At 36.3% G+C, this 24729-nt stretch overlaps 1 protein-coding gene across 1 annotated transcript; it reads right to left on the bottom strand.

Moving 5' to 3' along the window:
* Positions 1-17648: 17648 nt before the first annotated feature.
* On the bottom strand, positions 17649-21860 carry LOC100244934 (putative disease resistance RPP13-like protein 1). Its single transcript, XM_002265355.4, has one exon. The coding sequence runs from the start codon at positions 21775-21777 to the stop codon at positions 17851-17853; it is 3927 nt and encodes a 1308-aa protein (XP_002265391.1). The 5' UTR covers positions 21778-21860; the 3' UTR covers positions 17649-17850.
* Positions 21861-24729: the final 2869 nt, after the last annotated feature.

The raw sequence follows: 24729 nt of genomic DNA, 5'->3' as shown, positions 1-24729 counted from the left end.
GTGAAAATGCCACCAGCTTTCGAGATGTTGTTTAGCCTACTAAATGCACTCTGTTTTGCGTAAAATTTTAGGAGAATACTATATTTGACATGAGAACATTTCTATGGAGTTCGATTTTAGTTTCAATTGTTAGATTTTCTAATTTGTGGTATGGTAGCTTAACTATAAAAAATTTATTTAATATGTTTTTCTTGAAAAAAAATTATGGATTTTGTTGTTGGGAGATAACAAAATTTGTGTTTTCTTCATGTAATTTGGAATATGATTATTGTTAGGGTTTTCTTTTTTATTTATGGATTATTTATAAATTTCTGTTATGTTTGTGATGATTTAATGGAAGAAAAAATGTTGTGTTTGTTGCTAGCAATTATTATGTTGGGAATAAATAAAATTTATATGATTTGGGTTTAGACTATGTTTTGATGAATATATGAATTATTGTGATTTTATTTATTTTTTTCTTATGTTTGTGGTGATTTAATTGAAGAAAAATTGTTATGTTGCTTGTTAGAATTATTGAGCATGTTTGGAGTAAATAAAAATTATATCTTGGAAATTTGTGGATAATGACATGTGAGTTTATTGTATTTCATATGCATCATGGTTGTGTTAAATAAAAAAAAATTTGTTGAAAGATTGCATAAGCTGATGAGAGGCAAATTAAGAAGGGAGTGAGATCCCTAGTGTGAAACATACAAAAATTTACCTTAGAAAGACTCCGAATAAAGAGTGTATTTGGGTACAAACAAGTATCCTTCGGTGAAAGCCCGAGAACAATAGTGCATTGTATGATTATGTGTTGCATTCTCACTTTCATTTTATTTAATTTTTAATAAGTATTTAAGTTGTGTAATTAGATCAAATAATATGTTTAGGATGTTTATTTTATGGTTTGAATGTTCATTTTGTTTATTCTTGAACCATAGTGATACCAATTAACCCCTTTATGTATAAGACACCCTATTGAGCAATGTTGAATTCCTCATCCCTTCATTCTTAAAAGTTTTTAGATGCAAATATCGCTCCTGAGGACAAACGAGTAGAACAAGGAGTGCTCCAAAATGCCCTAGGAGGTTCTAGAGCAGCTTAGAGGGCTCCTAGTATTTTATTTTTTCTTTGGTCATTTTTGGACTTGTACTAGTTAAGCTATTTAAATTAAGTATTTGTATCTTGACTTTATTTTGGTTAAGCTTACTCAAACTAATGGATTATTATTCTAGACTTGGATTAAAGACCTTGATAATATTTCTTGCTTCAATTGCACTTTAGTAGTATATTTATTTTGGTGGATTAATACCTTAGTTGGAGACAAATTATTTTTTTAATTTAAATTATGGGTTATTTCTAGAAAATAAAATAAAATAAAATTCCAAGGTGTTCTATTTTACTGCCAACGTGGACTAGGAGGAACCCTTAGGGTTACCTTTGACTTGGGGTTATAGGTGAAGTTTTGGGTCTCCTAAAATTTGGGTCATGACAATACATAAACAAACTTTTGTTTTTCCCAAACTAGTGGGACCTTAAAAAACATATGACCTTTCAATTTGGAAAGGACTAGCCAATTAGATGGTATCATCAGGTTATTAACTACCCATTGATTAGGTTTTCCAATTCTCATACAATTAGGCAATGAAAGTCAACAACATAACCCTATATTGACTAGGGTAAAATATCATAATATATAATAGAAGTAATATTTTTCACAATATAAGATTTTTTTCATATATAATGATAAAATATTTTCCTACCATTTCAGAAAACAAAAATAGAAAATATTAAAGGGCCACAATTCCTTACTTGATGAAGCCAAAAGTTGAATTGAGTAAGGAAATTGATTAAACTTAGGATTCACCTAAACAAATAAGATAAATCTTATTAATACAAACCTATTTTAACCTAACGAGAATTTTATACACATGCTATTAATTTATTCCTATAATAATTAATTTTTTCTTGTCACTGAAGCGTGCAAGTTAAGCAGTGCATAACTTAGGTGGTGTGTTATTTTCTTATCCCTCATTGTTTGTGACTTACCTTCAAAGTAAGTGCTCAACCTTTACTTCTCTTAGAATGCAATGTGCTTTCTTGTCTCTCATTGTGCACAACCTACCTTCAAAGTAAGCGTTATTTTTGCTACCTCTTGACTTCACCCATTTCAACTTAATAGTACTTAAAATTCATTTGAAAACTATTAGCCCAAAGTTTTAAGGATCTAGTAATGATTTTTACTAGTTTGGCTAATTTTAGAAACACTCAACCATCTAAATAGGTTTAGTTAAGTCCATTGAGATACTTAGTTTAAGGTTTCATTAATGGCTTCCAATTCTAACAAATCCAATTTTCTTTTCTCTCCAATTTGATCCCAATTGATGTTCAACCTCTTTATGGCCCAATAAGATTTTGTTGGCATCTTAGATCTAAGGAATGGAAACAATACCAATTTTTTAAAAATTGATCATTTAGGGTTAAAGTACTAATCTTTAGGTTGACCATTGGGGCCCATAGGAATATTGACTCCCTCATAATCCAATTCTAAAGTTGATTCAACATTCCACTATAGAGAATCAACTGAATTCTAGTATCCTACGTAAATAACAAGGAAACACTACGTGCTCGGGTCCGTGACTTGTTATCCTTTGCATTTAGTCTCCCCATGAACTAGTGTCCGTAGTCTAATAAGGTAAAAGTTATCAGCATTTCAAGACTAACTTTACTATCCTTGAGTTACAAATCCTCTTAGCTCTCAAAATCCTAGGTTAAGTTCCACTTAAGGAACTACTATGGCCACAGTTTCCATGAACGCATCTCCTTAGTTACACCCAAGGGGGCACATTGTCTCAATCCCATGAGATATCATGGTGCCTCTATTGAGAATACCTATTTCTACCGGCTTCCATCAATAGTAACCTAATCCATAAGGAATATATGATCATCTTATGATCTCACCCATAAGTAAAAGCCACTACTAAAACACAAACTCAATATTCTCATAAGGTTGAAAGACAACACAATGAAGTAGTTTGGTGAGGTCATGACTACTTGGTAGCCTTAAGTCATGACTCACCATAGCCATACACACTACTGCACTTACCATAAGAAACCTATCCCAATAACCAAGACCAGTCATCCCTCCAATTAGGAGATAGTGCACTACAACCTCTAATGGGTTGCCTAGACCCATGAACTGGTTGTGAACAAATCATCCATTTGCAAAGAACCCATGACTTAGATCTTCTGTGCAACTCCTAATGTTCCCAAGTCACGTACAACGCAAAATATGCAAGCAAGAATGTTCATAAAGTATAATACATGGAATAAGGATAGATAAAAGTGAAACTGAAACATCATTAAATAAATAATGAATTATAAATTTATTACATCATGTCATAATTTTAAGGGCTCTATCCTAACAGCTTTATGCTCCGACCCCATAAGGAAACGACATGCCTTTTCATACACAACCCCATTAAGGTGACATTCCCAGGTTGATGTCATAAGTTGTCCTATATGCCCGTAATGCATCTACAAGCTTCTCTACCCAATCCTTTCTAACATTTACCATTTTCATCAAAATAATCTTTATTTTTGTGTTAGCCAACTCAACTTGGCCAATAACTTAAGATATGGAGTAGTCACATGATGTCGTACTCCATATTTTTGTAGTAGTATATATAGCCATTAGGTTGTTATAGAAATGTTTGCCACCATCACTAATTAAGAAGTAAGGAATATACCAAATCTAGATAAAATATTCATCCTTAGAAATTGGACTATTGCTTTATGGTCATTTGTCTTACAAGGCATAACCTCCACCCACTCGGATACATTATCTACTATAATCAAGATGTAATTATACCTAAAGGATGATGGGAATGGTCCTATAAATTTTATGCCCTAACAGTTGAATATCTCAACCAACAACATATCTTTAAAAGGCATTAGCCATTCTTGTTGATTAATCCGAATTGTTGAAACTTTGTACAAGTTTTTTTATTCTTCCAAGTGTCTTTCATAAGAGAATTCTTAGTATGAACTTGATTCCACATTAGCTGGAACAATCATCTAAAACATCAAAATCGCCAAGGCATGGAAAACACATGATAAAAATTATTTCTACAAAAGCTAAGTTAAATTTGATGCATCTTAAGAATAGTCAAATATCTTTGTGTTCAAGATCTTATATCAAATTGAATGTTGAAATGAATTTATACATGTTTGCAATATAGATCCATGTATCGTCCTATATCTATTTGAAATCCATTTGCTAAATAATGTAATGCTTACTACTGATACCAAAAATAGATGCATGTTGATTACTACTCAAAAAGTATTATTTTATAGCTTATAATTAACTCTTTTAAACACTTTTGAGTAGTAGTTATTACCTTTTAACTCAATTGACACGTTAAGGACCCTTGCAAGTGTTTCTAATCAAATTGTGTTAAGTTTTGGTGTTTTTGATAGCTTTTTATCACCAAAGCAATCCAAGAATGAGGGAGATCTTTGTATAGTTCATGGCAAACCAACTTGAAGCTCAAATTCATGAAGAAACTAAGCTTTGGAGCTTCGTAGCACTTTGTCAAAGCCAATCAAGAATGCAAGAAGGAAAAATAGAGAGAGGAATCTAACATGAAGAAATTCAAGAGAAGAGCAGCTTCAGGACACATGTCGAGCACTTCCTGGAGTCCATTTTATACATAATATATATTGTTTCGAAGCTCGGGAATTCAGGAGTCCAATGCTTTAAACAGTGTGCAAATCGGAGCTGAAACGAAGAAGTTATGGCCATTGGAAGATAACCACACCAAGTTGAAATCACATATTCAACTTGCAAAATCAAAGTTCAACTTGCGAAATGGACAATTCAACTTGCGAAATCCACCTGTGTAATCCTAGATATTTGTGACCGACTCTGTTAGATCTTTTCTTCATATATTTTGTATAAATCCCTATTTTCTCCTTGTAATCCACCAATCATAGGATTCCTTAGTTAGAAAGTAAGAAGGAATGGTGAAAAGCTTTTCTATATAATCTATTGTAATTTTCTTTTAAAGATCCCTCGGGAGTTTTTTCTCAGAGACGAACATCTTTGTATAGTTTTTCAAGAAAGTAATATACAGAGCTTTGCTCTGCCTTACCTACTCAATTTGTTTTCTCTTTTATTTTTATTTCTAGCAACTCAAACTTTGAGGATGTTTTCCCAGAGGATGAGTGGCTAGGCTTTTTGTTTCTTGGAGTGAAGGAAGCTGGGTAAGGTTCCGAATGTAAAAATTGGAAGTTTTTTTGTTTCAGTTTTTAATAAAGAGAAAGTGTGACCCTTAAAATCACCTGGGCCAACACTTGGTAAGGCAAGTGGACTATGTCCATTGAGTTATACTAGTTTATCTCTTACAAGCCTTTGGGAGGTGGTTTAAAGGTAAGATTTTCTAGAATAGCCAACACTTGGTAAGCTTTTGGACTCCAAGGAGACATCCATTAGTTATCTCTTGCGAGCTTTTGATGGGTAATCCAAGGTTAAGGATCACCTTGAATGGCCAATACTAGGTGAGAGGTATGAACCATTGCAAGATGATTCAGTGACAGGGAATTAGTGTTTGAATCCATTAAGGGGAAGCATTTGTACCACGCCGGTTCGGGAAATAACTATATGTTAAATCCCCAATGCGAGAAAAAGATTCAAGTGACCGGAACCCCCCTTTTTGTATAAGGAACCTGAGCCTAGTGATCTAAAACTCCAAGAAACACTTTTCTTTGTAAGTAATTTCCATTACTTTATTATTGGTTTCACTTAAAACCAACCTTTTCAAACATCTTTATGTTTTCTTTTAAAAGCTAACCTTGAAAAGAAAAAGCATCAATTCAGTTTTGGAACTAATATCAGTTGTAATTTGAAAACCTATCCTAGTGAACGATCCTAGAGCCACTATACTATGCTAGCTAATGCTACCCTAGTATATGGTGAAATAGGTTTATAAATTTTTTTTATTGCTCTTGTCTGAGGACTGAAATCAGAGTACACCAGTTGATTGAACACCAATCAACAGGGCATACACCAGCTAGGCACGAATCACATGTCATCCAAGTACCCATTAAAAGATACAACTCATTCCAACCCTACATCAAGAAATAGGGCATTCCTCGGGTACCATCTACTAAAGGGTACCTCCCTAAATCCCCACCTGATCATCAAAATGGTTGCACTAACATAATCGTGTTTCCTAATTTTGAATTTAGCTAAAAACCTAAAAGCACACCATGATTGACTCAGAAAGTCAACACACTACTATATAAAAGGCAAGCCAACCTATTGTAACAATCATGATAAAATATAATTTTAATAAGAAAGATCGCTTCAAGATTTCAACTAATGATACCAAAAATAGGTACATGTTACCCGAGTACCCATTAAAAGATACAACTCATTCCAACTCTACATCAAGAAACGAAACATTCCCTAGGTACCGTCTACTAAAGGGTACCTCCTTAAATCCTCACATGATCATCAGAATAGCTGCACTAACAAAACCATGTTTCCTGATTTGGAATTTAGCCAAAAGCTTGGAAGCACCATCATGACTGACTCAGAAAGTCAACACACTACTATATAAAAGGCAAGCTAGCATATTGTAACAATCACGATGAAATGCAATTTTAATAAGAAAAATCACTTTTAGATTTGGTGCCATCTATGGGAATCCTTCGTTGAAAAAAGGTTTTTTAATGACAAACAAGCAAGATTTGATATAGAACCAGTTGTCGTACTTGTAGCACCAGATGGATCAACAACAACGCAAATATCGTTGACAACTAGAGAATCTTTTAGCCAGACAAGATAAGTTAGCCTACCAGCTTTATGATGGAAGAAAGTGCAACAAGTTATACACCGGAGCCTAAAATAAACGAAGTAGCATCTAAAAGGCATTTGCGGCATGCAATACCAAAGTCAGAAGAATTGGAATAGAAATATGAAATACTAGCAATAAAGGTACAAAAAATTAAACTGCAAGCAAATTCGTCCCCAAGAATGACTCAAAATTGGGCAGGTGTGTTACAATCTCCATTGTCTCCTCAACTAGTACAAGAGGAACTACCTTTTCATTACATACCACCCAAGTTCAATCTTTATGATGAAACCAGGGATCCTATTGAGCACATTTATCATTTCTGCCAATTGATGGCCCTTGATGACAATCGTGAAGGCTTACTATGTCGGGTTTTTTTCCCTCTAACCTTCAAGGTTCCTCCCTAACTTGGTTCCATTAACTCCCCACTCTTTCCATTCACAGCTTCGCTCAACTTTGTGACCAATTTCTGACTTATTATGCACAATACATGTGCTCGGTGCAACATCAACCATTTGTTTAACCTTAAGCAAAACCCTAAAAGGTAGCTACACAAGTTTATTCACAGCTTTGTTATAGAGATGATGTAGGTTGAGAATTATGACCTAAAGACTACTGTAGTTGCCTTCAAAAAAGCTCTACCGCCAGGCAACCCTTTATAGCGATCACTTACCAAAAGTGGGCTTACCACAACGAAGGCACTTTTTTCTAAAGCCAATCGGTATGCCAACATGGAAGAAAAGTTGGGAATGATGAAGAGTAAACAAAAAATGTCACAGGTAAAGCATACACAAGAGTGGGGACCATAAGCTTAGAAGAAAACTAAAGTAGGTAAGAGATCTTTAAGGTACCTTGCAGATAAGGTACCTCACGTTAAGTTCACCATCTCCCATAGAGAACTCTTAATGAAAATTAAAGATGGATCTAACTTTCAGTGGCCACCCCCACCAATTTGATCAACTGATCACCCTAATCAAACTAAATACTACCACTATCACCACCTACATTATGATTCGTTTGTTCCCAGCTGGTGTCTTCTAATTTAGTCCTCAGACGGGAGTAATCAACAAAATTTATAACCTATTTCACCATGCACTACGATAGCCTCAGCTAGCATAGCATAGTGGCTCTAGGATCGTTCACTGGGATGGGTTTTCATTTCACACCTGATATTAGTTTAAAGAATTGGATTGGTGCTTTTTCTTTTCTAAGTTAGCTTTAAAAGAAAACATAAACTTTGGTTTGAAAAGGTCGGTTTTAAGCCAACCAAAAAAAATAGTAACTGAGTTTTAATTACAAAGAAAATGGTCTCTTGGATTTTCAGGTTACTAGGTTCAAGCCCTTTATACAAAAATGGAGATTCCGGATCTTTCCTCGCATTGGGGATTTAACCTATAGTTATTCTCCCAATCGGTGTGTTATAGTTGTTTCCCATTAATGGTTTCAACGCTAATTCCCTCTCACTAATGCATCTTGCAATGGCTCGTGCCTCTCACCTAGCATTTGCCATTCAAGGTGATCCTTAACCTTGGATTACCCTTCACAAGCTTGCAAGAGATAACTAATGGATGTCTCCTTAGACTCCAAAAGCTTACCAAGTGTTGTCTATTCTAGAAAATCCTACCTTTAAACCACCTACCAGAGGCTCGCAAGAGATAAACTAGTGTAACTCAATGGATGGAGTCCACTTGCCTTACCAAGTGTTGGCCCAGGTGATTTTAAGGCATTTTAAGTTAACTAAAAATATAAAAACCATTAACGGGTCATAACTTCCTCTTCATTAAAAACTAAAACAAGGAAAACTCTCACTTTTGTAGTCGGGTCCCTTACCAAGCTCCTTTCCGTCCAAGAGACAAAAAGTCTAGCCACTCATCCTCTAAGAAAACATCTTCAGAGGTTGTTTGGCTAGAATGAAAAATATAATCAAAATGAGTAGGTAAGGTAGAGAAACACTCTGTATATTTCTTACTAAAAACATGTACAAGTAATCCCCTCTCTAATGTCTTCCCCTCCTCAGAGAGATGAGAGATTAGAGATGGTTTATAGATATGGAATTGTGTCGGGGGATAGATATTACAAGGAGATGCTTAGGATATATAAAGAGAGATATTTTCAACCTCTTAATTAGATATCCTAAATATCTTAAAAGATCTTCAACTGATTACAAGGAGAATATTGATAATTACACCAAATATCTTAAGGCAAAAAATCTAAAAGAGTCGGTGTAAAATATCTAACTATTACATTTTTGCATTAGAGAAAGGTGGTGCGAAAATTTTCGCATTGGGAAAGTGTGCTGCTAAAATTTTCGCATTGGGAAATGTCAATGCGAAAATTTTCGCATCAGGGAATGTCAATGCGAAAATTTTCGCATCAGGAAATGTCAATGCGAAATTCCTCTTTAGCTTTGTGCAGTTGCCTTCAATTAGCCATAACTTCCTCGTTTCAGCTCCAAATTGCACACTGTTTAAAGCGTTTGACTTCTGACTTCCCAAGCTTCGAAATGATATATAGCATGTAAAAAATAGACTCCAGGAAGTGCTCCAAATTTACCTTGAAACTTCTGTCCTTTGAATTTTGCATAGCATGTGAAGTTTTCGCATCACCATGCAAAATTGCTTCATGATGGATTTCTTTCTCTGATCCTCTTCCTTGAATCTCTTGATTAGCTTGGAAGCTTATTCCCAAGGGTTGCACAAAATTCTCCCTCATTCTTGGCTTGCTTCAATGATCAAAAAGCTACCAAAAACACCAAAACTAGCCAAAAATTGATTAAAAACATTTGCAAGGGTCCTTAACGTGCCAATTGAGTTAAAAGGTATTAATTACTACTCAAAAGTGTTTAAAAGAGTTTATAAAAAGCTATAAAAGAGCACTTTTTGAGTAGTAATCACATTAACATTGAACTAATCAATGCAAAATCTTTACATCGTTACTTGGAAGAATTGGTGCAATAGGGCGAATTGCAGTAGTACGTCAAAAATTGATCAGTGCAACCTCCCCCAATTATAGTCAAATAATGTAAAAGAGAGTTAAGAGTGCCACACCTTGAAAGCAGTACTCTCCCAGTAATACATGTTGTTAACAACACAACTTCCAATAGGACATAGGGTTGTATGGAGCGATGTTGTCACTTAAGCTTGATCCGACACTAAGAGTACCTCCAATTAACCTCGTAGGTGAAGTGGATAGGATGCATTGTGAATGAGGATCATGTCATAAGGTTTACCTCAGAAGACTTATGTAATGTATCTCTCCCACACGATGATCTGCTTATGGTTACTTTACAAATTGGTGGGTATTGAGTTCAAAGAATCCTAGTTGACACCAAAAGCTCTTCTAACTTCTTTTTTTTTTATCACTACTTCCAATCAATGAATCAAGAGCATGAGAAGTTACAATTGTCGTAAACTCTCTTGGTGGGATTCAATGGAAAAGCTACCCATATTGCAAGGCAACTAGTATTGGAGGTCACTATTGGTGAGGTATGAATGGACACTTTATTCTTAATAGACGATTATGCTTCACCTTATAATGCAATTTTAGGACATCCTTGGATTCATACAACTATTGTTATAACCTCTACCTACCACTAAAAGATCAAAATAGCAATGCTTAGGTGGATTGTTGAAATAATTGGCGATCAGCAAGCAACCCAAGTATGACACCTAGCAATACTTAGTAGAGAGATGCAGACAAGGGGTGTCTAACCCCTAACACCATTTTTAATCACATAGCAATTAAAACTCATCTCTTATCTGCTCTAAAAGAACCTCAACAACAATAGGAGATGGGAGAACCTACCAGAGAAGTATTAGTCAAAGTAGAAGACAAATAGGTCACTCAGCTAGGATAGCTAATCCCCGATTTCTTACAAAGACAAGTGGAAATGTGCTTACAAACTCATGTCAACGTATATGCATGGCAACCTCAAGACATGCTTGGCATAGACCCCAAGTTTTTCAACCACAAGCTTTACGTAGACTCATGTCTTACTCCTGTACAAAAAAAAAAAAAAAAAAATAGCATCGAATGACCCTATTCAATGTACAAATCATTAAGGAGGAACTTAACAAAGGTTGTTAATTTTGCTCAAAAGGTGCAGTATCCAACCTGGCTAGCTAATATGGTTATTGTACCTAAAAAGAATAACAAGTGGAGAATGTGCATTGATTATACTGACCTCAACAAGGCATGCCCAAAGGATAACTATCCCTTTCCCCGCATTGATCAATTGGTAGATCAGTATTGGGACATGAAGTACTGTCTTTTCTAGAAGCTTACAGTGGATATTATCAAATTCTCATGCATCATGATGATGTTGAAAATATTGTTTTTGTTACAAAACATGGGACATATTCCTATACAGTGATACCCTTTGGGTTAAAAAACACGGGCATAACCTTTTAACATATGATGCCACAAGCCTTTGAAAAGCACATAGGTAAGGCGGTGGAAGTTTACGTTGATGACTTAGTGGTTAAAAGCAAGTATGCTCAACAACATCCCTAACATCTAATAGAAGTGTTCTTTGTATTGCGATACTATCAAATTAAGTTTAACCCCTCTAAATGTACCTTTGGGGTTACTATTGGGCACTTCCTAGGATAGTTAGTTACTCAATGAAATTCGTGCCATCCAGAAGATTACCAATCCATACAAGAATTAGCTGGAAGAATAATGGCTCTATCACAATTTTTATTCCAATTTTTAGATCGATGTAAACTTATTTGAGCATCTGCTGAGGAAAAAGAAGAATCTACGTTGGGATGACAAATGCACCACAGCCTTTGAGCAACTCATGCACCCTCCTATCCTCTCTACACCTCTACCAGGTAAAACCTTACATGTGTACCTCTTTGTTTCAAAATATGCAGTCAGCACGGTGACATTTCGAAATGATAAAAAACAAGAAAAGCCAATTTACAACGTAAGTAAAGCCTTGTTAGACCCTGAATTGAGGTACACTCCACTCGAGCAACCGATTTTGGCTTTACTTATAGCCACATAGAAACTATGTCTATACTTTTAGGCCCATTCAATAGTTGTGCTAACTATATACCAACTATGAAGTGTACTCAACAAGCTTAACCTATTAGGACCAATGTTGCAATGGTTTATGGTGCTAAGAAAATATGACATTCATTGTAAACCATGAAACGCCTTGAAAAGGTAGGTGTTAGCTAACTTTTTTATCGAGTTCACTCATGGGGTGAAGCCTAAGGAGGAGGAGAAACTTCAAAAAAAACTTGAAATATAGGTACTCTATGTCAATGGTGCCTCCAACCAACAAGGAATAAGAATAGGAGAACACCTAGAAATCCCATATAGGGCCATTGATAGGAATAGGACTTCATTCTCCCCATATCTCAAGCATTTGGTTCATCCCATCCTCCTGAAACTTCAGCCACATAACTCAAGAAGTCCATGGCTTTCTCCACTATCTCGTATCCAATAGGGCATGCACAAGTAGTAACTTCTGAAATAAAAACAAAAAAAACAAAAGAAAAACAATTCTAGGAAAAAAAATTAAGGAAACTAAAAGCTAAATAAAAGGTTTACTAAAATATGAACAAAAAAAAAGAAACAAATAAAAAAAGTTAGTAAAATGAAAAGAAAAGTCACCAAACTTGTGATGAAGATCACAAGTACTTTGGAAAGGTGATATCAGTGTAAAGTGGCACCATCCCCGGCAACGGCGCCATTTGCTTCATGCTTAGCTGGTGTATGCCCTATTGATTGGTGTTCAATTAACTGGTGTACTCTAATTTAATCCTCAGACGGGAGTAATCAAAAAAATTTATAAACCTATTTCACCATATACTAGGGTAGTATTAGCTAGCATAGCATAGTGGCTCTAGGATCATCCACAGGGATGGGTTTTCAAATTACAACTGATATTAGTTCAAAAACTGACTTGGTGTTTTTTCTTTTCAAGGTTAGCTTTAAAAGAAAACATAAGTATGTTTGAAAAGCTTGGTTTTAAGTGAAAACAATAATAAAGTAACTGAAATTACTTACAAAGAAAAGTGCTTCTTGGAGTTTTAGGTCACTAAGCTCAAGTTCCTTATACAAAAAGGGAAATTCCGGTCACTTGGATCTTTTCCTCGCATTGGGGATTTAACATATAGTTATTTCTCGAACCGGTGTGGTACAGAAGCTTCCCCTTAATGGGTTCAAACACTAAATCCCTGTCACTAAATCATCTTGCAATGGTTCATACCTCTCACCTAGTATTGGCCATTCAGGTTGATCCTTAACCTTGGATTGCCAGTCAAAAGCTCGTAAGAGATAACTAGTGGATGTTTCCTAGGAGTCCAAAAGCTTACCAAGTGTTGGCTATTCTAGATAATCCTACCTTTAAACCACCTCCAAGAGGCTCGCAATAGATAAACTAGTGTATCTCAATGGACGAAGACCACTTGCCTTACTAAGTGTTGGCCCAGGTGATTTTAAGGGATTTTAAGTTAACTAAAAAGATAAAAACCATTAACAGGTCACACTTTCTCTTCATTAAAAACTAAAACAACAAAACTTCCACTTTTATATTCGAAACCTTACCTAGCTTCCTTCACTCCAAGAAAACAAAAAGCCTAGCCACTCATCCTCTGGGAAAACATCCTCAGAGTTTGATTTGCTAGAAATAAAAATAAAAAAGAAAACAAAATGAGAAGGTAAGGCAGAGCAAAGCTCTATGTATTCCTTTCTGAAAACTATACAAAAGTGTTGTCTCTGAGAAAAACTCCCGAGCTCTTTATATATTACAAAAAGATATTTCTAGAGAGGCTGTTTACCCCTTCTTCTAACTTCCTAACCAAGAAAATCTATGATTGGTAGATTACAAGGAGAAAACAGGGATTTATACAAAAATATCTTAAGATAAAAAATCTAATAGAGTCGATCACAAATATATGAGATTACACAGGTGGATTTCGCAAGTTGGAAACATGACTTGCGAAAATTTCGTAAGTTGCGAAATTGTCCTTCAGCTTGGTGCAGTTGTCTTCCAATGGCCATAACTTCTTCGTTTCAGCTCCGATTTGCACACCGTTTGAAGTGTTGGACTCCTGATTTCTCGAGATTCAAAAAGATATATAGTATGTATAAAATGGACTCCAAGAAGTGCAGATGCTCTCCTTGGTTCATGTTAGATTCCTCTCTCTGTTTTTCCTCCTTGCATTCTTGATTTGGCTTTGGCAAAGGGTTACAAAGCTCCAAAGCTTAGTTTATTCATAAATTTGAGCTTCAACTTAGTTTGCTATGAACTATACAAAGATCTCCCTCATTCTTGGATTGCTTTGGTGATCAAAAAGTTATCAAAAACACCAAAACTTAACACAATTTGATTAGAAACGATTGGAAGGGTCCTTAACATGCCAATTGAGTTAAAAGATAATAACTACTACTCAAAAGTGTTTAAAAGAGTTAATTACAAGCTATAATATAGCACTTTTTGAGTAGTAATCAGGAACCCTTTTTTTTTTTTTTAATCAATCTACAACCCAGGGAGGAGGTGGAAGAGAGAATTTATTCTCCAAGAAAGGCCTTTCCTCATATTTAATAAATGATAGGCAAGGCACTATTGAAATCAACCTCTATGATACAAATGTTACATACAGTTGAGAGGGTTTCAACAATAATTTTTTATCTCACAACCCAGAATCTATCTGAAACCACCTTGTAATTTCCTCCCGATGCAAATCCTCTAGTTCAAGGGCCCTAGTATCCTCTCCTTTTAAAATAGAACTTTCGTTTTAAGCACAAAAATTGAAGTTACAGCCAAGCAAATCAGAGGTAAGGTTAGAATATGAACCTAAAACACCATGCACCCAAGACACCTTTGGGAGGCCTTCTAGTTCAGAAACACTGAATTCCCAACGCTTAGATACTGCAACTATCTCAACCTTTTTGTTTATCATAGGCCCTCCAGTGATGAAACCACTCATACCACTCCTAGGAGATAGGTACCAATCGTATGGAATGCAAGACCTCTTAGCATGGTAAATATACATGATGTCTTTAGTTATTATCTGCATACCCTTTATATGATCTAACACTACCATCAACATGATCAATCAAATGGTATTCACACAAAATTGGTTTGGGGCCAAGCGTACATGTCTAGCGAGATCTCTAAATAATGGCAGAAAAGGCAGTCTTAAGCCCACTTCAAAATAACCCTTCGGTAAGTACAATTCACCCTCAGTGGGCTACCCTTTGCTAGATTGACATCTTTTTCTTTGCCAAATCATAGCCAAATTGACAAGGGGATGCTAAACTCTACTTGAAACTCTTCCACATAGCTTGACGATTTCATCTTCTTCCCCTTTTCTTTTCGACATGACCAAAACAAACACAAATATAAGAACTTTAGCAACAATAAATATAGAACAAATGCTGGGTAAATAGAGTCTTACCAGACCGAAAATGTAGCAATTAAGAAGAAAACAGTTGTTGGATGAAAGAGAGAACAACAATTAAAGTGCATTTTGAAAAAATGGTAGTTTTCATTAGGGGTCTAATCCATCAAATGATGTGGCAACATCTTAGCCGCTCGACGTGAGCACCTCTTTAACTGTCTTGAGTCACGAAGACCATCAGGTACCCCCAGCTGCCATAGAATGACAACAGAAAGCCCAGGCGCCCAAACTAGATATCAAACCACAAATCCCAAGAAGACTCGAAGCTCCAAGCTTCTCTTCGAAAAATAAGCTCAAGGTTGAGGGGGTAACCGGTGATACCAAAAATTGGTACATGCTACCCGAGTACCCATTAAAAGATACAACTCATTCCAACCCTAAATCAAGAAAAAAGGCATTCCCTATGTACCATCTACTAAAGGGTACCTCCCTAAATCCCCACCTGATCACCGAAATGGCCGCATTGACAAAACCGTGTTTGTTGATTTGGAATTTAGCTAAAATCCTACAAGCACCACCATGATTAACTCGGAAAGTCAACACACTATTGTATAAAAGGCAAGCCAGCCTATTGTAACGATCACGATGAAATACAATTTTAATAAGAAAAATCACTTCCATCCACTACAAAGACTTTAGACCTCTATTGGAATGAAGCTCTATGTGTCGATTTGCAAATCAATACGACCTTCCTTTTATTGAAACCATCGGCATTCATTCATCAACTTTTTTATTCAAATGGATATAAGAGCAATGTATTGAAATGATTCAACATAGCTTCCTAGTATCGAATTCCTTGCTTCCAGCATTCATTGTCAAATCATGCATCAAAAGTGGCTTTGTAATTTCAACAAGTCTCTCTTTCTTCTACAAATCTCTTCTATTTTCATCTCTTTCTTCATGAACTTCTTTGCCTTTCACTTTGGGATGAAAATCTATCTTAATTTCTAAAATTTCTACACAAATTCTCACTAATTTGCAACATCAATCACAAAGAGGGTTCTAATTCAACTTAAGGTTAAAGAAGATAATTTGTATTTTCTCTTGTAAATTGATCTTTTTAAGCTTAAGAGAATCCATGATTTGCATACAAATCAAGGAAATTTCTAAGAATGGATACAAGGGTAGGAAGCAAATGTAGAGCAACAATTATCATATTAATTCTTGAGCTTTCTCAAGATCGATTAGGTGTCAAAGTTTCTTTCTTGCTTTATTTTCTATATTTCTATTTTGCAATCTCAATCATCATTGCTATGATGTTGTTGGTTTGGGAATCCTAATATTGTTATATGCAAATCCTCTCCGATGAATAGGACTTTACACGAAAATCAAGCCTAATCCAAATTCAATCCAAATTTAATAATTTGAGTTCAATTTGGGCGTATTAGATTAAAAGTTGAATTGGGTTAGACTTCAAATTGATGCATGCATTTCAAGCTTGGGGCTTTAATGATGCATCTACTCTAACTATCCAATAAGAGGTGCAAATAGTTGTGATCGTAATTGACCTGACTAAAAAGGAAAACCTTTCAAGGATTTTAAGTTAGATGAATATTGATCTTTATTTAGTACTCTTTATTAATACCAAGTCATCTAAGACATTGAATTTTCACATGAGTGCACAAATTGTTTTAAGCATTTATGACACGATGCTGCCCAATTCAGTGGATTTTCATTCAAAAAAAAAAAAAAAATTACCCAATGCTCTTTTGATCATTAAGTGTTTGTTCGGATATATTTCCTATTTTTTATTATTAAAATTTGAAACTTTTGTATAAAAAAAAATTATCTTATAAAATAAGTATAAATTTACTATATGTTTTTAAAAAATCACTTTCAAAATTTTTAAAATTTTAGGTAGCAAAAACCATAATTTTTTCAATGTAAGTCATTAAAAGTTTTTATATCTTATATAAATATTAATACTACTTTTTAATTTTAAAACCGAAAACAGGAAGTGTATTCACATTGAGCACTAAAGTAGCAGATTTGTTGAAATCTTTTGTGAAGAAAATAATATTATTTGGATTGGGTTTTGATATTCAAGTTATATAACTCACTTTTTCTGGTCACTTGAAAGTTAATACAAACAAAAAATTCAGCTTAGATTACCTGAACATGTATGCCCTTTCACCCATGTAAAATACAGTAAAGTACCCACCAACAATTTAATTTTCATCACAAACATTAATTGAAAATCTATAATAACATAAAAATGCAAATTTCATAGCTTAATTGATTTTGATTTCCACTTACCATCCAATTAAATGTCAGAGTTGCCCTAACTTAAGAATAATGAGGATCAAGGACCAAAAAAGAAAAAAAAAACAAAAAAGGAAAATATGAAAATCTTTAAATCACCACAAGCACTTAGGGATTCTCCAAGTATTAAGAATCAATATGTAATTATAAGCTCTGAGATCCAATTCATTATACAAAGCTGTGGGCATCAAAGGTGGAAAGTGAGGCGAACTACCAAGCCCTCCTTCTGGTGGACCTGTCTTCAAGCAAGAAATGATGAATAATAGTGTATGCACTTGTGCTTGACACCACATTGCACCCAAGGAGAAAATTGAAAGGAACATTGATCAACCAATCAGCTGGTCATCTATCTTGACAAATGGGACCTGAGCAATCTTGGCCAGATTTATCAGAGGACATTCCTGGATGTTCAGAAAAGAAAGGGAGGGTGGCAGCGCCTCCACTTCTGGCAAGGAGCGGAGCTCGGGACAGTTAAAAAGCTTCAATTTTTTAAGAGAAGTGAGGTGTCGTAAACCCTTATCAATGGATTTAAGGTTGCCGAAATTGTAGATGCGCAGGGAAGTGAGAGTGGAGGGTAGCTGCAATTCCTCCAAAAATGACTCCACTCCCCAGTCTCCTTCACATCCTTCGCTGATACTGAAATGCTTAAGAGAGGCAAGTCTTTGCAAGCCCCATTCTGTTCTACAGGTCATTAGTTTGTTGCAACTCCAGATTGAAAGTTCGGATAGGCTTGAGGGTAAACCTCCTTCAGGGAATGATAAAAGCTGTGGACAATCAAATATTTCAAAGCTTTGAAGAGATGTAAGGAGAGTATGCATTTGATTGGGCAGGGACTTGAGCTTCTTGCAGTAGTAGACTCCAAACCATCTAAGGTTGGGAGTAGGCAATCCTCCTCGAGGAAAAGATCTGAACTCAGGGCATTTGAGGATGTAGAATGCCTCAAGTGCTGTGAGACCCCCATGGTGAAGTCCCTCTAGAACTGAAAGGAACTCCAGATGCCTACATTTTTCAATATGAAGATGAATAAGCTTGGTGAAGAAGCCCAATGGAAAGCACCTGAGAGAATCACAGCTCCTCTCTATCTTCAGAGTTTCAAGAGATGAGTACTGTGGTTGTATCATCTCCTCAGATAGGGGGAGCTCCAATTTTCTACAATTATGGATATATAGAACTTTCAATGTAGTGAGTAGGCCCCCACAACCCATAGGAAAGGACACAAGAGATGGACAATTGGAGATGGTCAAATGTACAAGACATGTGTTTCTGCACATCATTCCCTCAGGCAAGGACTCGGGAGCACCTAGTCCTTCAATTTGGAGTTTGTGTAGCCTTGGTGGAAATACTTTGACATGTGAAAGACTGGAGATACACAATGTTTCAAGGTCAGAGAGGTGTTTCAATCCAACTGGGTCACCATCAGATGGGCATGTAAAGCTTGAATGTGTAGGCATATGCATGAAGGAGGATTGTAAGGTGAGTTCAGCATCATCACTTCTTTGGTCTATTACCATCTCATCACATTTACTTAACCACATATACCGTATAGCTGGAACCACTGGAAGTGAAGCCACAAGTTTCTCGCATTCAGTGATTTCTAACCTTGTTAAACAGGGAAGGTGGCTGGGTAAGCGCCCTATCAATTTAGGGCACCTCACTATATAAAGCTCCTGGAGACTAGGGAACTCTTTGCCATCACTTGCAGAAATAAACCATTCCTCCCACTCCATCATTTTCTCAAACACTAGAGTCTTCAAGGATCCAAATGGCTTACATGAGGAAGAACCATGTCCATAGAACTCAAGACCCACCTTCTTAACTGAATTGGCACCAACAATATAGAGCTTTTCAAGAGAGGGAAGCTGCCCAAGGGGAGGCAAAGACAAGCAATATTTACAATCAGAAAGGCATAGCGCCAGAAGATTTGAGAACGAAGGGTCCCCCAACCAATCTGGAAATCTTGTACCTCCGTAAAATTTGATGCTGAGTTCTTTCAGTTTTGAATGAGGCTTTAGATTCTCAAGTACAACCCTTTCATTTTGTGAATCATCGGTGTCATCACTCCATTCCAAAGCCAATGCATCGAGATGTTCTTTCCCCTCCAAATTCGCCTCATGGGCATCCATAGTAAGCACCACGTTTTGAAGACTTAAAATGGAAAGTTTCCGCCAAAGGTTTCGAAGAACCCCCAACTCTTTAATCCTGGCTCCACTATGTTTTCCAACAACAAAAGTAGACAAGGTCTGAAGACTCCCTAATCTACCTATTTGTGTTGGCATCTCTTTAACGTTTGTTTGACTAATATCAAGGTGGCGCAGGTTGATTAATTTCCCCATGTTTGCAGGCAACTCAGAAAGAGAACAACAATTTGACAACAACAATGTTTGTAAGTTGTACAGATTGCATGTTGAATCTGGTAAATTTCGAAGTCCGGTATATGACAGGTCCAAGTAGGCCAGTTTTCTCAAATTGCCAATTGAATCTGACAACTCCGTGATCTTATAATGAGACAGAGACAGTACTCGTAAGCATCTTAGCATTGGCACCAGATCAAATATTATCTGAGTACTTAAGTAGCAACGATCATTATGTGGTGGCAGGTTAAGTGGAAGAAAGGTCCTCAAACGCTTAGTTTCATAGAGGAGCCTAAACTTCCTAGAGGCATCATATTTTCCTCTAAAATATGACATGTGACGAGTCTTCCGGGAGATTTTTTGTTGGTTTTCATCCTCTAATGAGAAAGAAAATTCTCCGGACACAAATTTAGCTAAACCATTAATGAGTTCGTGCATTATAAAGCGTGATTCATTGCCACCCGACTGTTGAAACAATGACCTTGAAAGCAGATCAGTAAAGTACCCATTCCCTACCACTTCAATTCTTTCCTCTGCTTTTGGCTGCTGCACGAAACCTTCTGCAATCCATAATCGAACCAATGTCTCCTTGTCAAATTCATAATTCTTGTGGAAAAGGGAGCAATAGGCAAAACAGGGCTTTAGATGCGCAGGAAGATAATGATAGCTAAGTCTTAAAGCTGGAAGAATGCCATTGTTTGGAAAATCCCATATCTCACTATTCAAGACTTGATTCCAGTCCTTGGTGTCTGTTTCAGATTTCAAGAGACCCCCAATTGTTTTTGCAGCTAAAGGCAAACCATTGCACTTTTCAACAATTTTCTCTCCAATTGCTTTAAGAGTCGGATGTGCACAGGTGTCTTCATTTGAAAATGCATGTTTTGCAAATAGCAGCCAAGAATCTTCATATGATAACAGCTCTAGATGGTGAGTATGAATTGGGTGCATGATTGATGAAACTTTCTTACTGCGCATTGTTGCAATGATTTTACTTCCACTTGCCCCATATCTGAGAGCCCCTCGTAGCAAATCCCAGCTACAATAGTCCTCATTCCAAATATCATCCAAGACAAGTAGAAATTTCTTTCTCATCAGGATCTCTCTCAATTCAACTTGAAGTAAAGTTGGATCATCAAGCCCGCAAGTCTTACAAGTGAATGACTCGAGAATTGTTTTGGTTATCTTGAAAACATCAAATTCTTGGGAAACCCAAACCCATGCTTTCAGATCAAAATATCCAGCCACTTTTCTATTATTGTATAGAAGCTGAGCAAGGGTTGTCTTGCCAACCCCTCCCATGCCAACTATGGTAATCACATTTAAATCACGGTGGCTTGCATCATCAGACAGAAGCAGCTCTAGTATCTTCTCTTTATCATCTTCCCTACCATATATACCATCTTCATCTACTAATGAAGTTGTATGCCGCCTTTGCTGAGTTTTGATCTCCCCACCGCTTTTCAGGCCGAGGACATCTTTTTGGTTTGCAAAAACTTGTAGTCTTTCAATGATTTCCTTCACCCTGGACTCTATCTTCTTGTTAAAAGGATTGAAAGAAGCTGAGATCAAATTCCATACCTGGTTTATAGGTATTTTAGATTCCGCTTCCATCTGGGATTTCAAAACTTCAGTGGCCATCTCATCCAGCAGGTCCTCCGCATCATATACAGCATCCTTAAGTTCATCGAGCCACTCTTTGACTGCTGGATTTGTAATTTGCTTCTCCTCCGCATCATTGATCACGGCATGGACTGTCAGCAAGACTATCTTCATCTTCATTAGGAGGGCATCATTGAGTTTCCGTCCCCGGAAAAAATCTAGGACCTCCCAAGAAGCCATCTTATCAAACAAAACTTGGAGGGAAGCTGACAGAACTGCTCCTCCCACAAGGGCCTCGGCCATATCTCATGTGGAAGAGGAATTGGTAAGTGTTTACAGAGAAATTGAAGGCGAAAAGAAGATGCAAACCAAAGTACCAAAAGAGTAATTGACTAGTGGATGTGCGCTTGCTTTAATTGACTAGTGGATGTGCGATTGCTTTAATTGACTAGTGGGTGCATCCTTCAAACTTTTTTGTTATTATTAGAATAATATAATCTTGAAGATGAGGGGATATTTTGACTTTGTAATCCATGCTAATCCTGGCTTAAATTATTTAGATGGAAGCAACCCACCAATGGTTGGTGACCAGCATCGACAACATACAATTCTTCATTAATTGAAATCAAAACCATGTTGAAGAGGATGATGCACTCCTTTCCGATAGCTTGAGTACCTCCCAAGTCCCGACAAGCTTGGCAATTAGAGTAGATATGGACTGTTTTGATTAACCGAACACTGAGGTGTCATCTCATTGAGGTGCCTTCTAATTACAAAACTGATTTAATTGTTGGAGTTTAAGGGTATGGAAACAAAAGACTAGCCCAAAAGATACAAACAAAGAACAGAATCAATAAAAAGAAAAACTTATCGGCTGAGGCGTGACAAGCACTGTCCTTGAAATAGATCCACCCTCCTTGAAGACGAACTTGATGCACTAGGGTACTAGTGGTCTACCTCTAGGATTCAACTGCCAGATCTTGCCTTGCGTGCACTCTGTAAGCAAGATGTGTACAGCTTGGGTTTTGAAAAAATTCCTCCAAATAGATGTATGAAAATACTCCCTGAAAAAACTTTCTAAAAAATTGGTATTCATATTCGTATTTAGAGAGTGAGGGGTGACCTGCTGTTATAGGTCACTAACATAGTCCCAATGAGAATCTACTTGTAATTAGGAGATGACACAAAGTGGAAGGGGAATCTACTTATAAAAGGAATGAGACTCCACTAGCACAATCTCAATAGGACTCTTCCCAAAAATATAACACTAATAGAATAAAATAAAAAATAATTCTCAATAGGACACTTCCCAAAAATATAAGACTAATAGAATAAAATAAAATAAAATAAAAATAATGCTCAAAAATAAAAATAAAAATTATTTACACTCTTCCTTCAATCCCTCATAAAGTGTAAACGTAATTTATTTTATTTTTATTTTTATTTTTTTTGGAGGAAAAAAGAATTCAATGCATCAGTACTAGTGTCCAAAGGCTATGAACCAGTCTTAGGACAAATAAGTATTGAATCAAAAAACATGGTGAAAATAAATTTCTATGAACCAGTATTTCTTTATTTAACTCAAGGGACTTTTATCCACAACGGTTTTCTCAACCACACTACAAGCTGTACAAAACAGGTTGGCACAAATAGGTCATGCGCCCTGCCTGGATATTCATGAGAGCTCTAGAGAACCTACCTAAGTTCTCATAGGAAGTGGCCCCACCTCCACTCTCATATAGGTGAATCCATCAGGTATGTTATGCATTTAAACATACCATCCATAAGGAATATGGTATTCATTAAGAGTAAACACTCAACCTTAGTCAATGTAGAATACGCTCTATCTACACCATAGGGATGAACTCTCATACAATTAGAGTTGATAGAGTACCTCAAGTCAACAAGTGATTTGTTATTACCCATATGAACCTACTTCATGGAATTTCCATTCTAATAGGTTGGGTTACCACCACTCTTGACTTCTGTAATAGGCATAAGCCCCATCCCCCTCGATGTTTCTTCCACTAGTTTCTTATTTAGTGGTTTGGTCAAAGGATCAGCCAAATTCAACTCTAACCTCACAAATTCTAGGGATATAACCCCTATTTCAAGCAGCTACCACACAATATTGTGCCTTAGGCGTATATGCTTGTTCTTCCCATTAAATATTTTACTCTTAGCCTTAGCAATTGTAGCTTGGCTATCACAACGCATAGACACAGACGAGGTTGGTCTCGTCTATAAAGGGATATCTGCTAAGAGGTTTCTAAGCCACTTAGCCTTAGAACTTACCTTTTCTAAGGCAATAAACTTAGTCTCCATAGTAGACTGAGTAATGCAAGTTTGCTTAGCAGACTTCCAAGAAACTGTACTTCCACCAAGGATGAAAACATATCCACTAGTGGATTTCATCTCATTTGAATCCGAGATCCAATTTGCATCACTAAATCCTTCAAGGACACTTGGAAATCCACTAAAGGACAAACCATAGTTAATGGTGCCTTTCAAATACTTAAGAACTCTACGAACAGCAGTCCAATGGTCTTGATTAGGACTTTGGGTGTACCGACTCAATCTACCCACTATATAAGCAATGTCGGGTCTAGTACAATTCATTAAGTACATTAGGCTCCCTATGATCTAAGCATACTTTATTTGGGCAACACTATGTTCTCTATTTTTCTTTAGCTGTGAGCTAGGATCATAAGGAGTTGACACTGATTTACAATCAAAGTGTTCAAACTTCCTTAGGATCTTTTCAACATAGTGCTCTTGAGAAAGTTTAAGCCCATTAGTTGTTCTAATTATTTTAATTCTTAAAATCACCTCTACCTCTCCTAGGTCTTTCATATCAAACTTAGAACCTAGGAATTTCTTGGTCTCACACACAACCTCTAGGCTAGTTCCAAAGATCAACATGTCATCAACATAAAGGCAGATGACTACACATGTGTTATTCTCATACTTGTTGTAGATACACTTATCAGCATCATTAATGGAATATCCATTAGTTACTAACACATTATCAAACTTCTTGTGCCACTATTTGGGAGCTTGTTTTAACCCTTCCATAACTCATAAAGAGTTTTACCAGTTTTCTTGTAAGGTATTCTACTTTGAATATGACATGCGGATAGGATAGCTTCCCCTCCACAAGTTCAAGGGTACTCTTGAACTTACCAACATTGCATCAAAGGTTTTAGGTCAGTCAAAATGTGTCTCAAGTTCACTACATCAATTGTAGAGAAAACC

Source organism: Vitis vinifera, chromosome 12 (assembly GCF_030704535.1).
Source record: "Vitis vinifera cultivar Pinot Noir 40024 chromosome 12, ASM3070453v1".
Lineage (NCBI taxonomy): Eukaryota > Viridiplantae > Streptophyta > Magnoliopsida > Vitales > Vitaceae > Vitis > Vitis vinifera.
Note: the sequence above shows the minus strand (reverse complement) of the source record. Positions and strands in the feature narration are given on the sequence as shown.

Bases quoted from the DNA above. Each gene is read 5' to 3' on its own strand.
- LOC100244934 (XM_002265355.4), bottom strand. From the start codon at position 21,777: ATGGCCGAGGCCCTTGTGGGAGGAGCAGTTCTGTCAGCTTCCCTCCAA.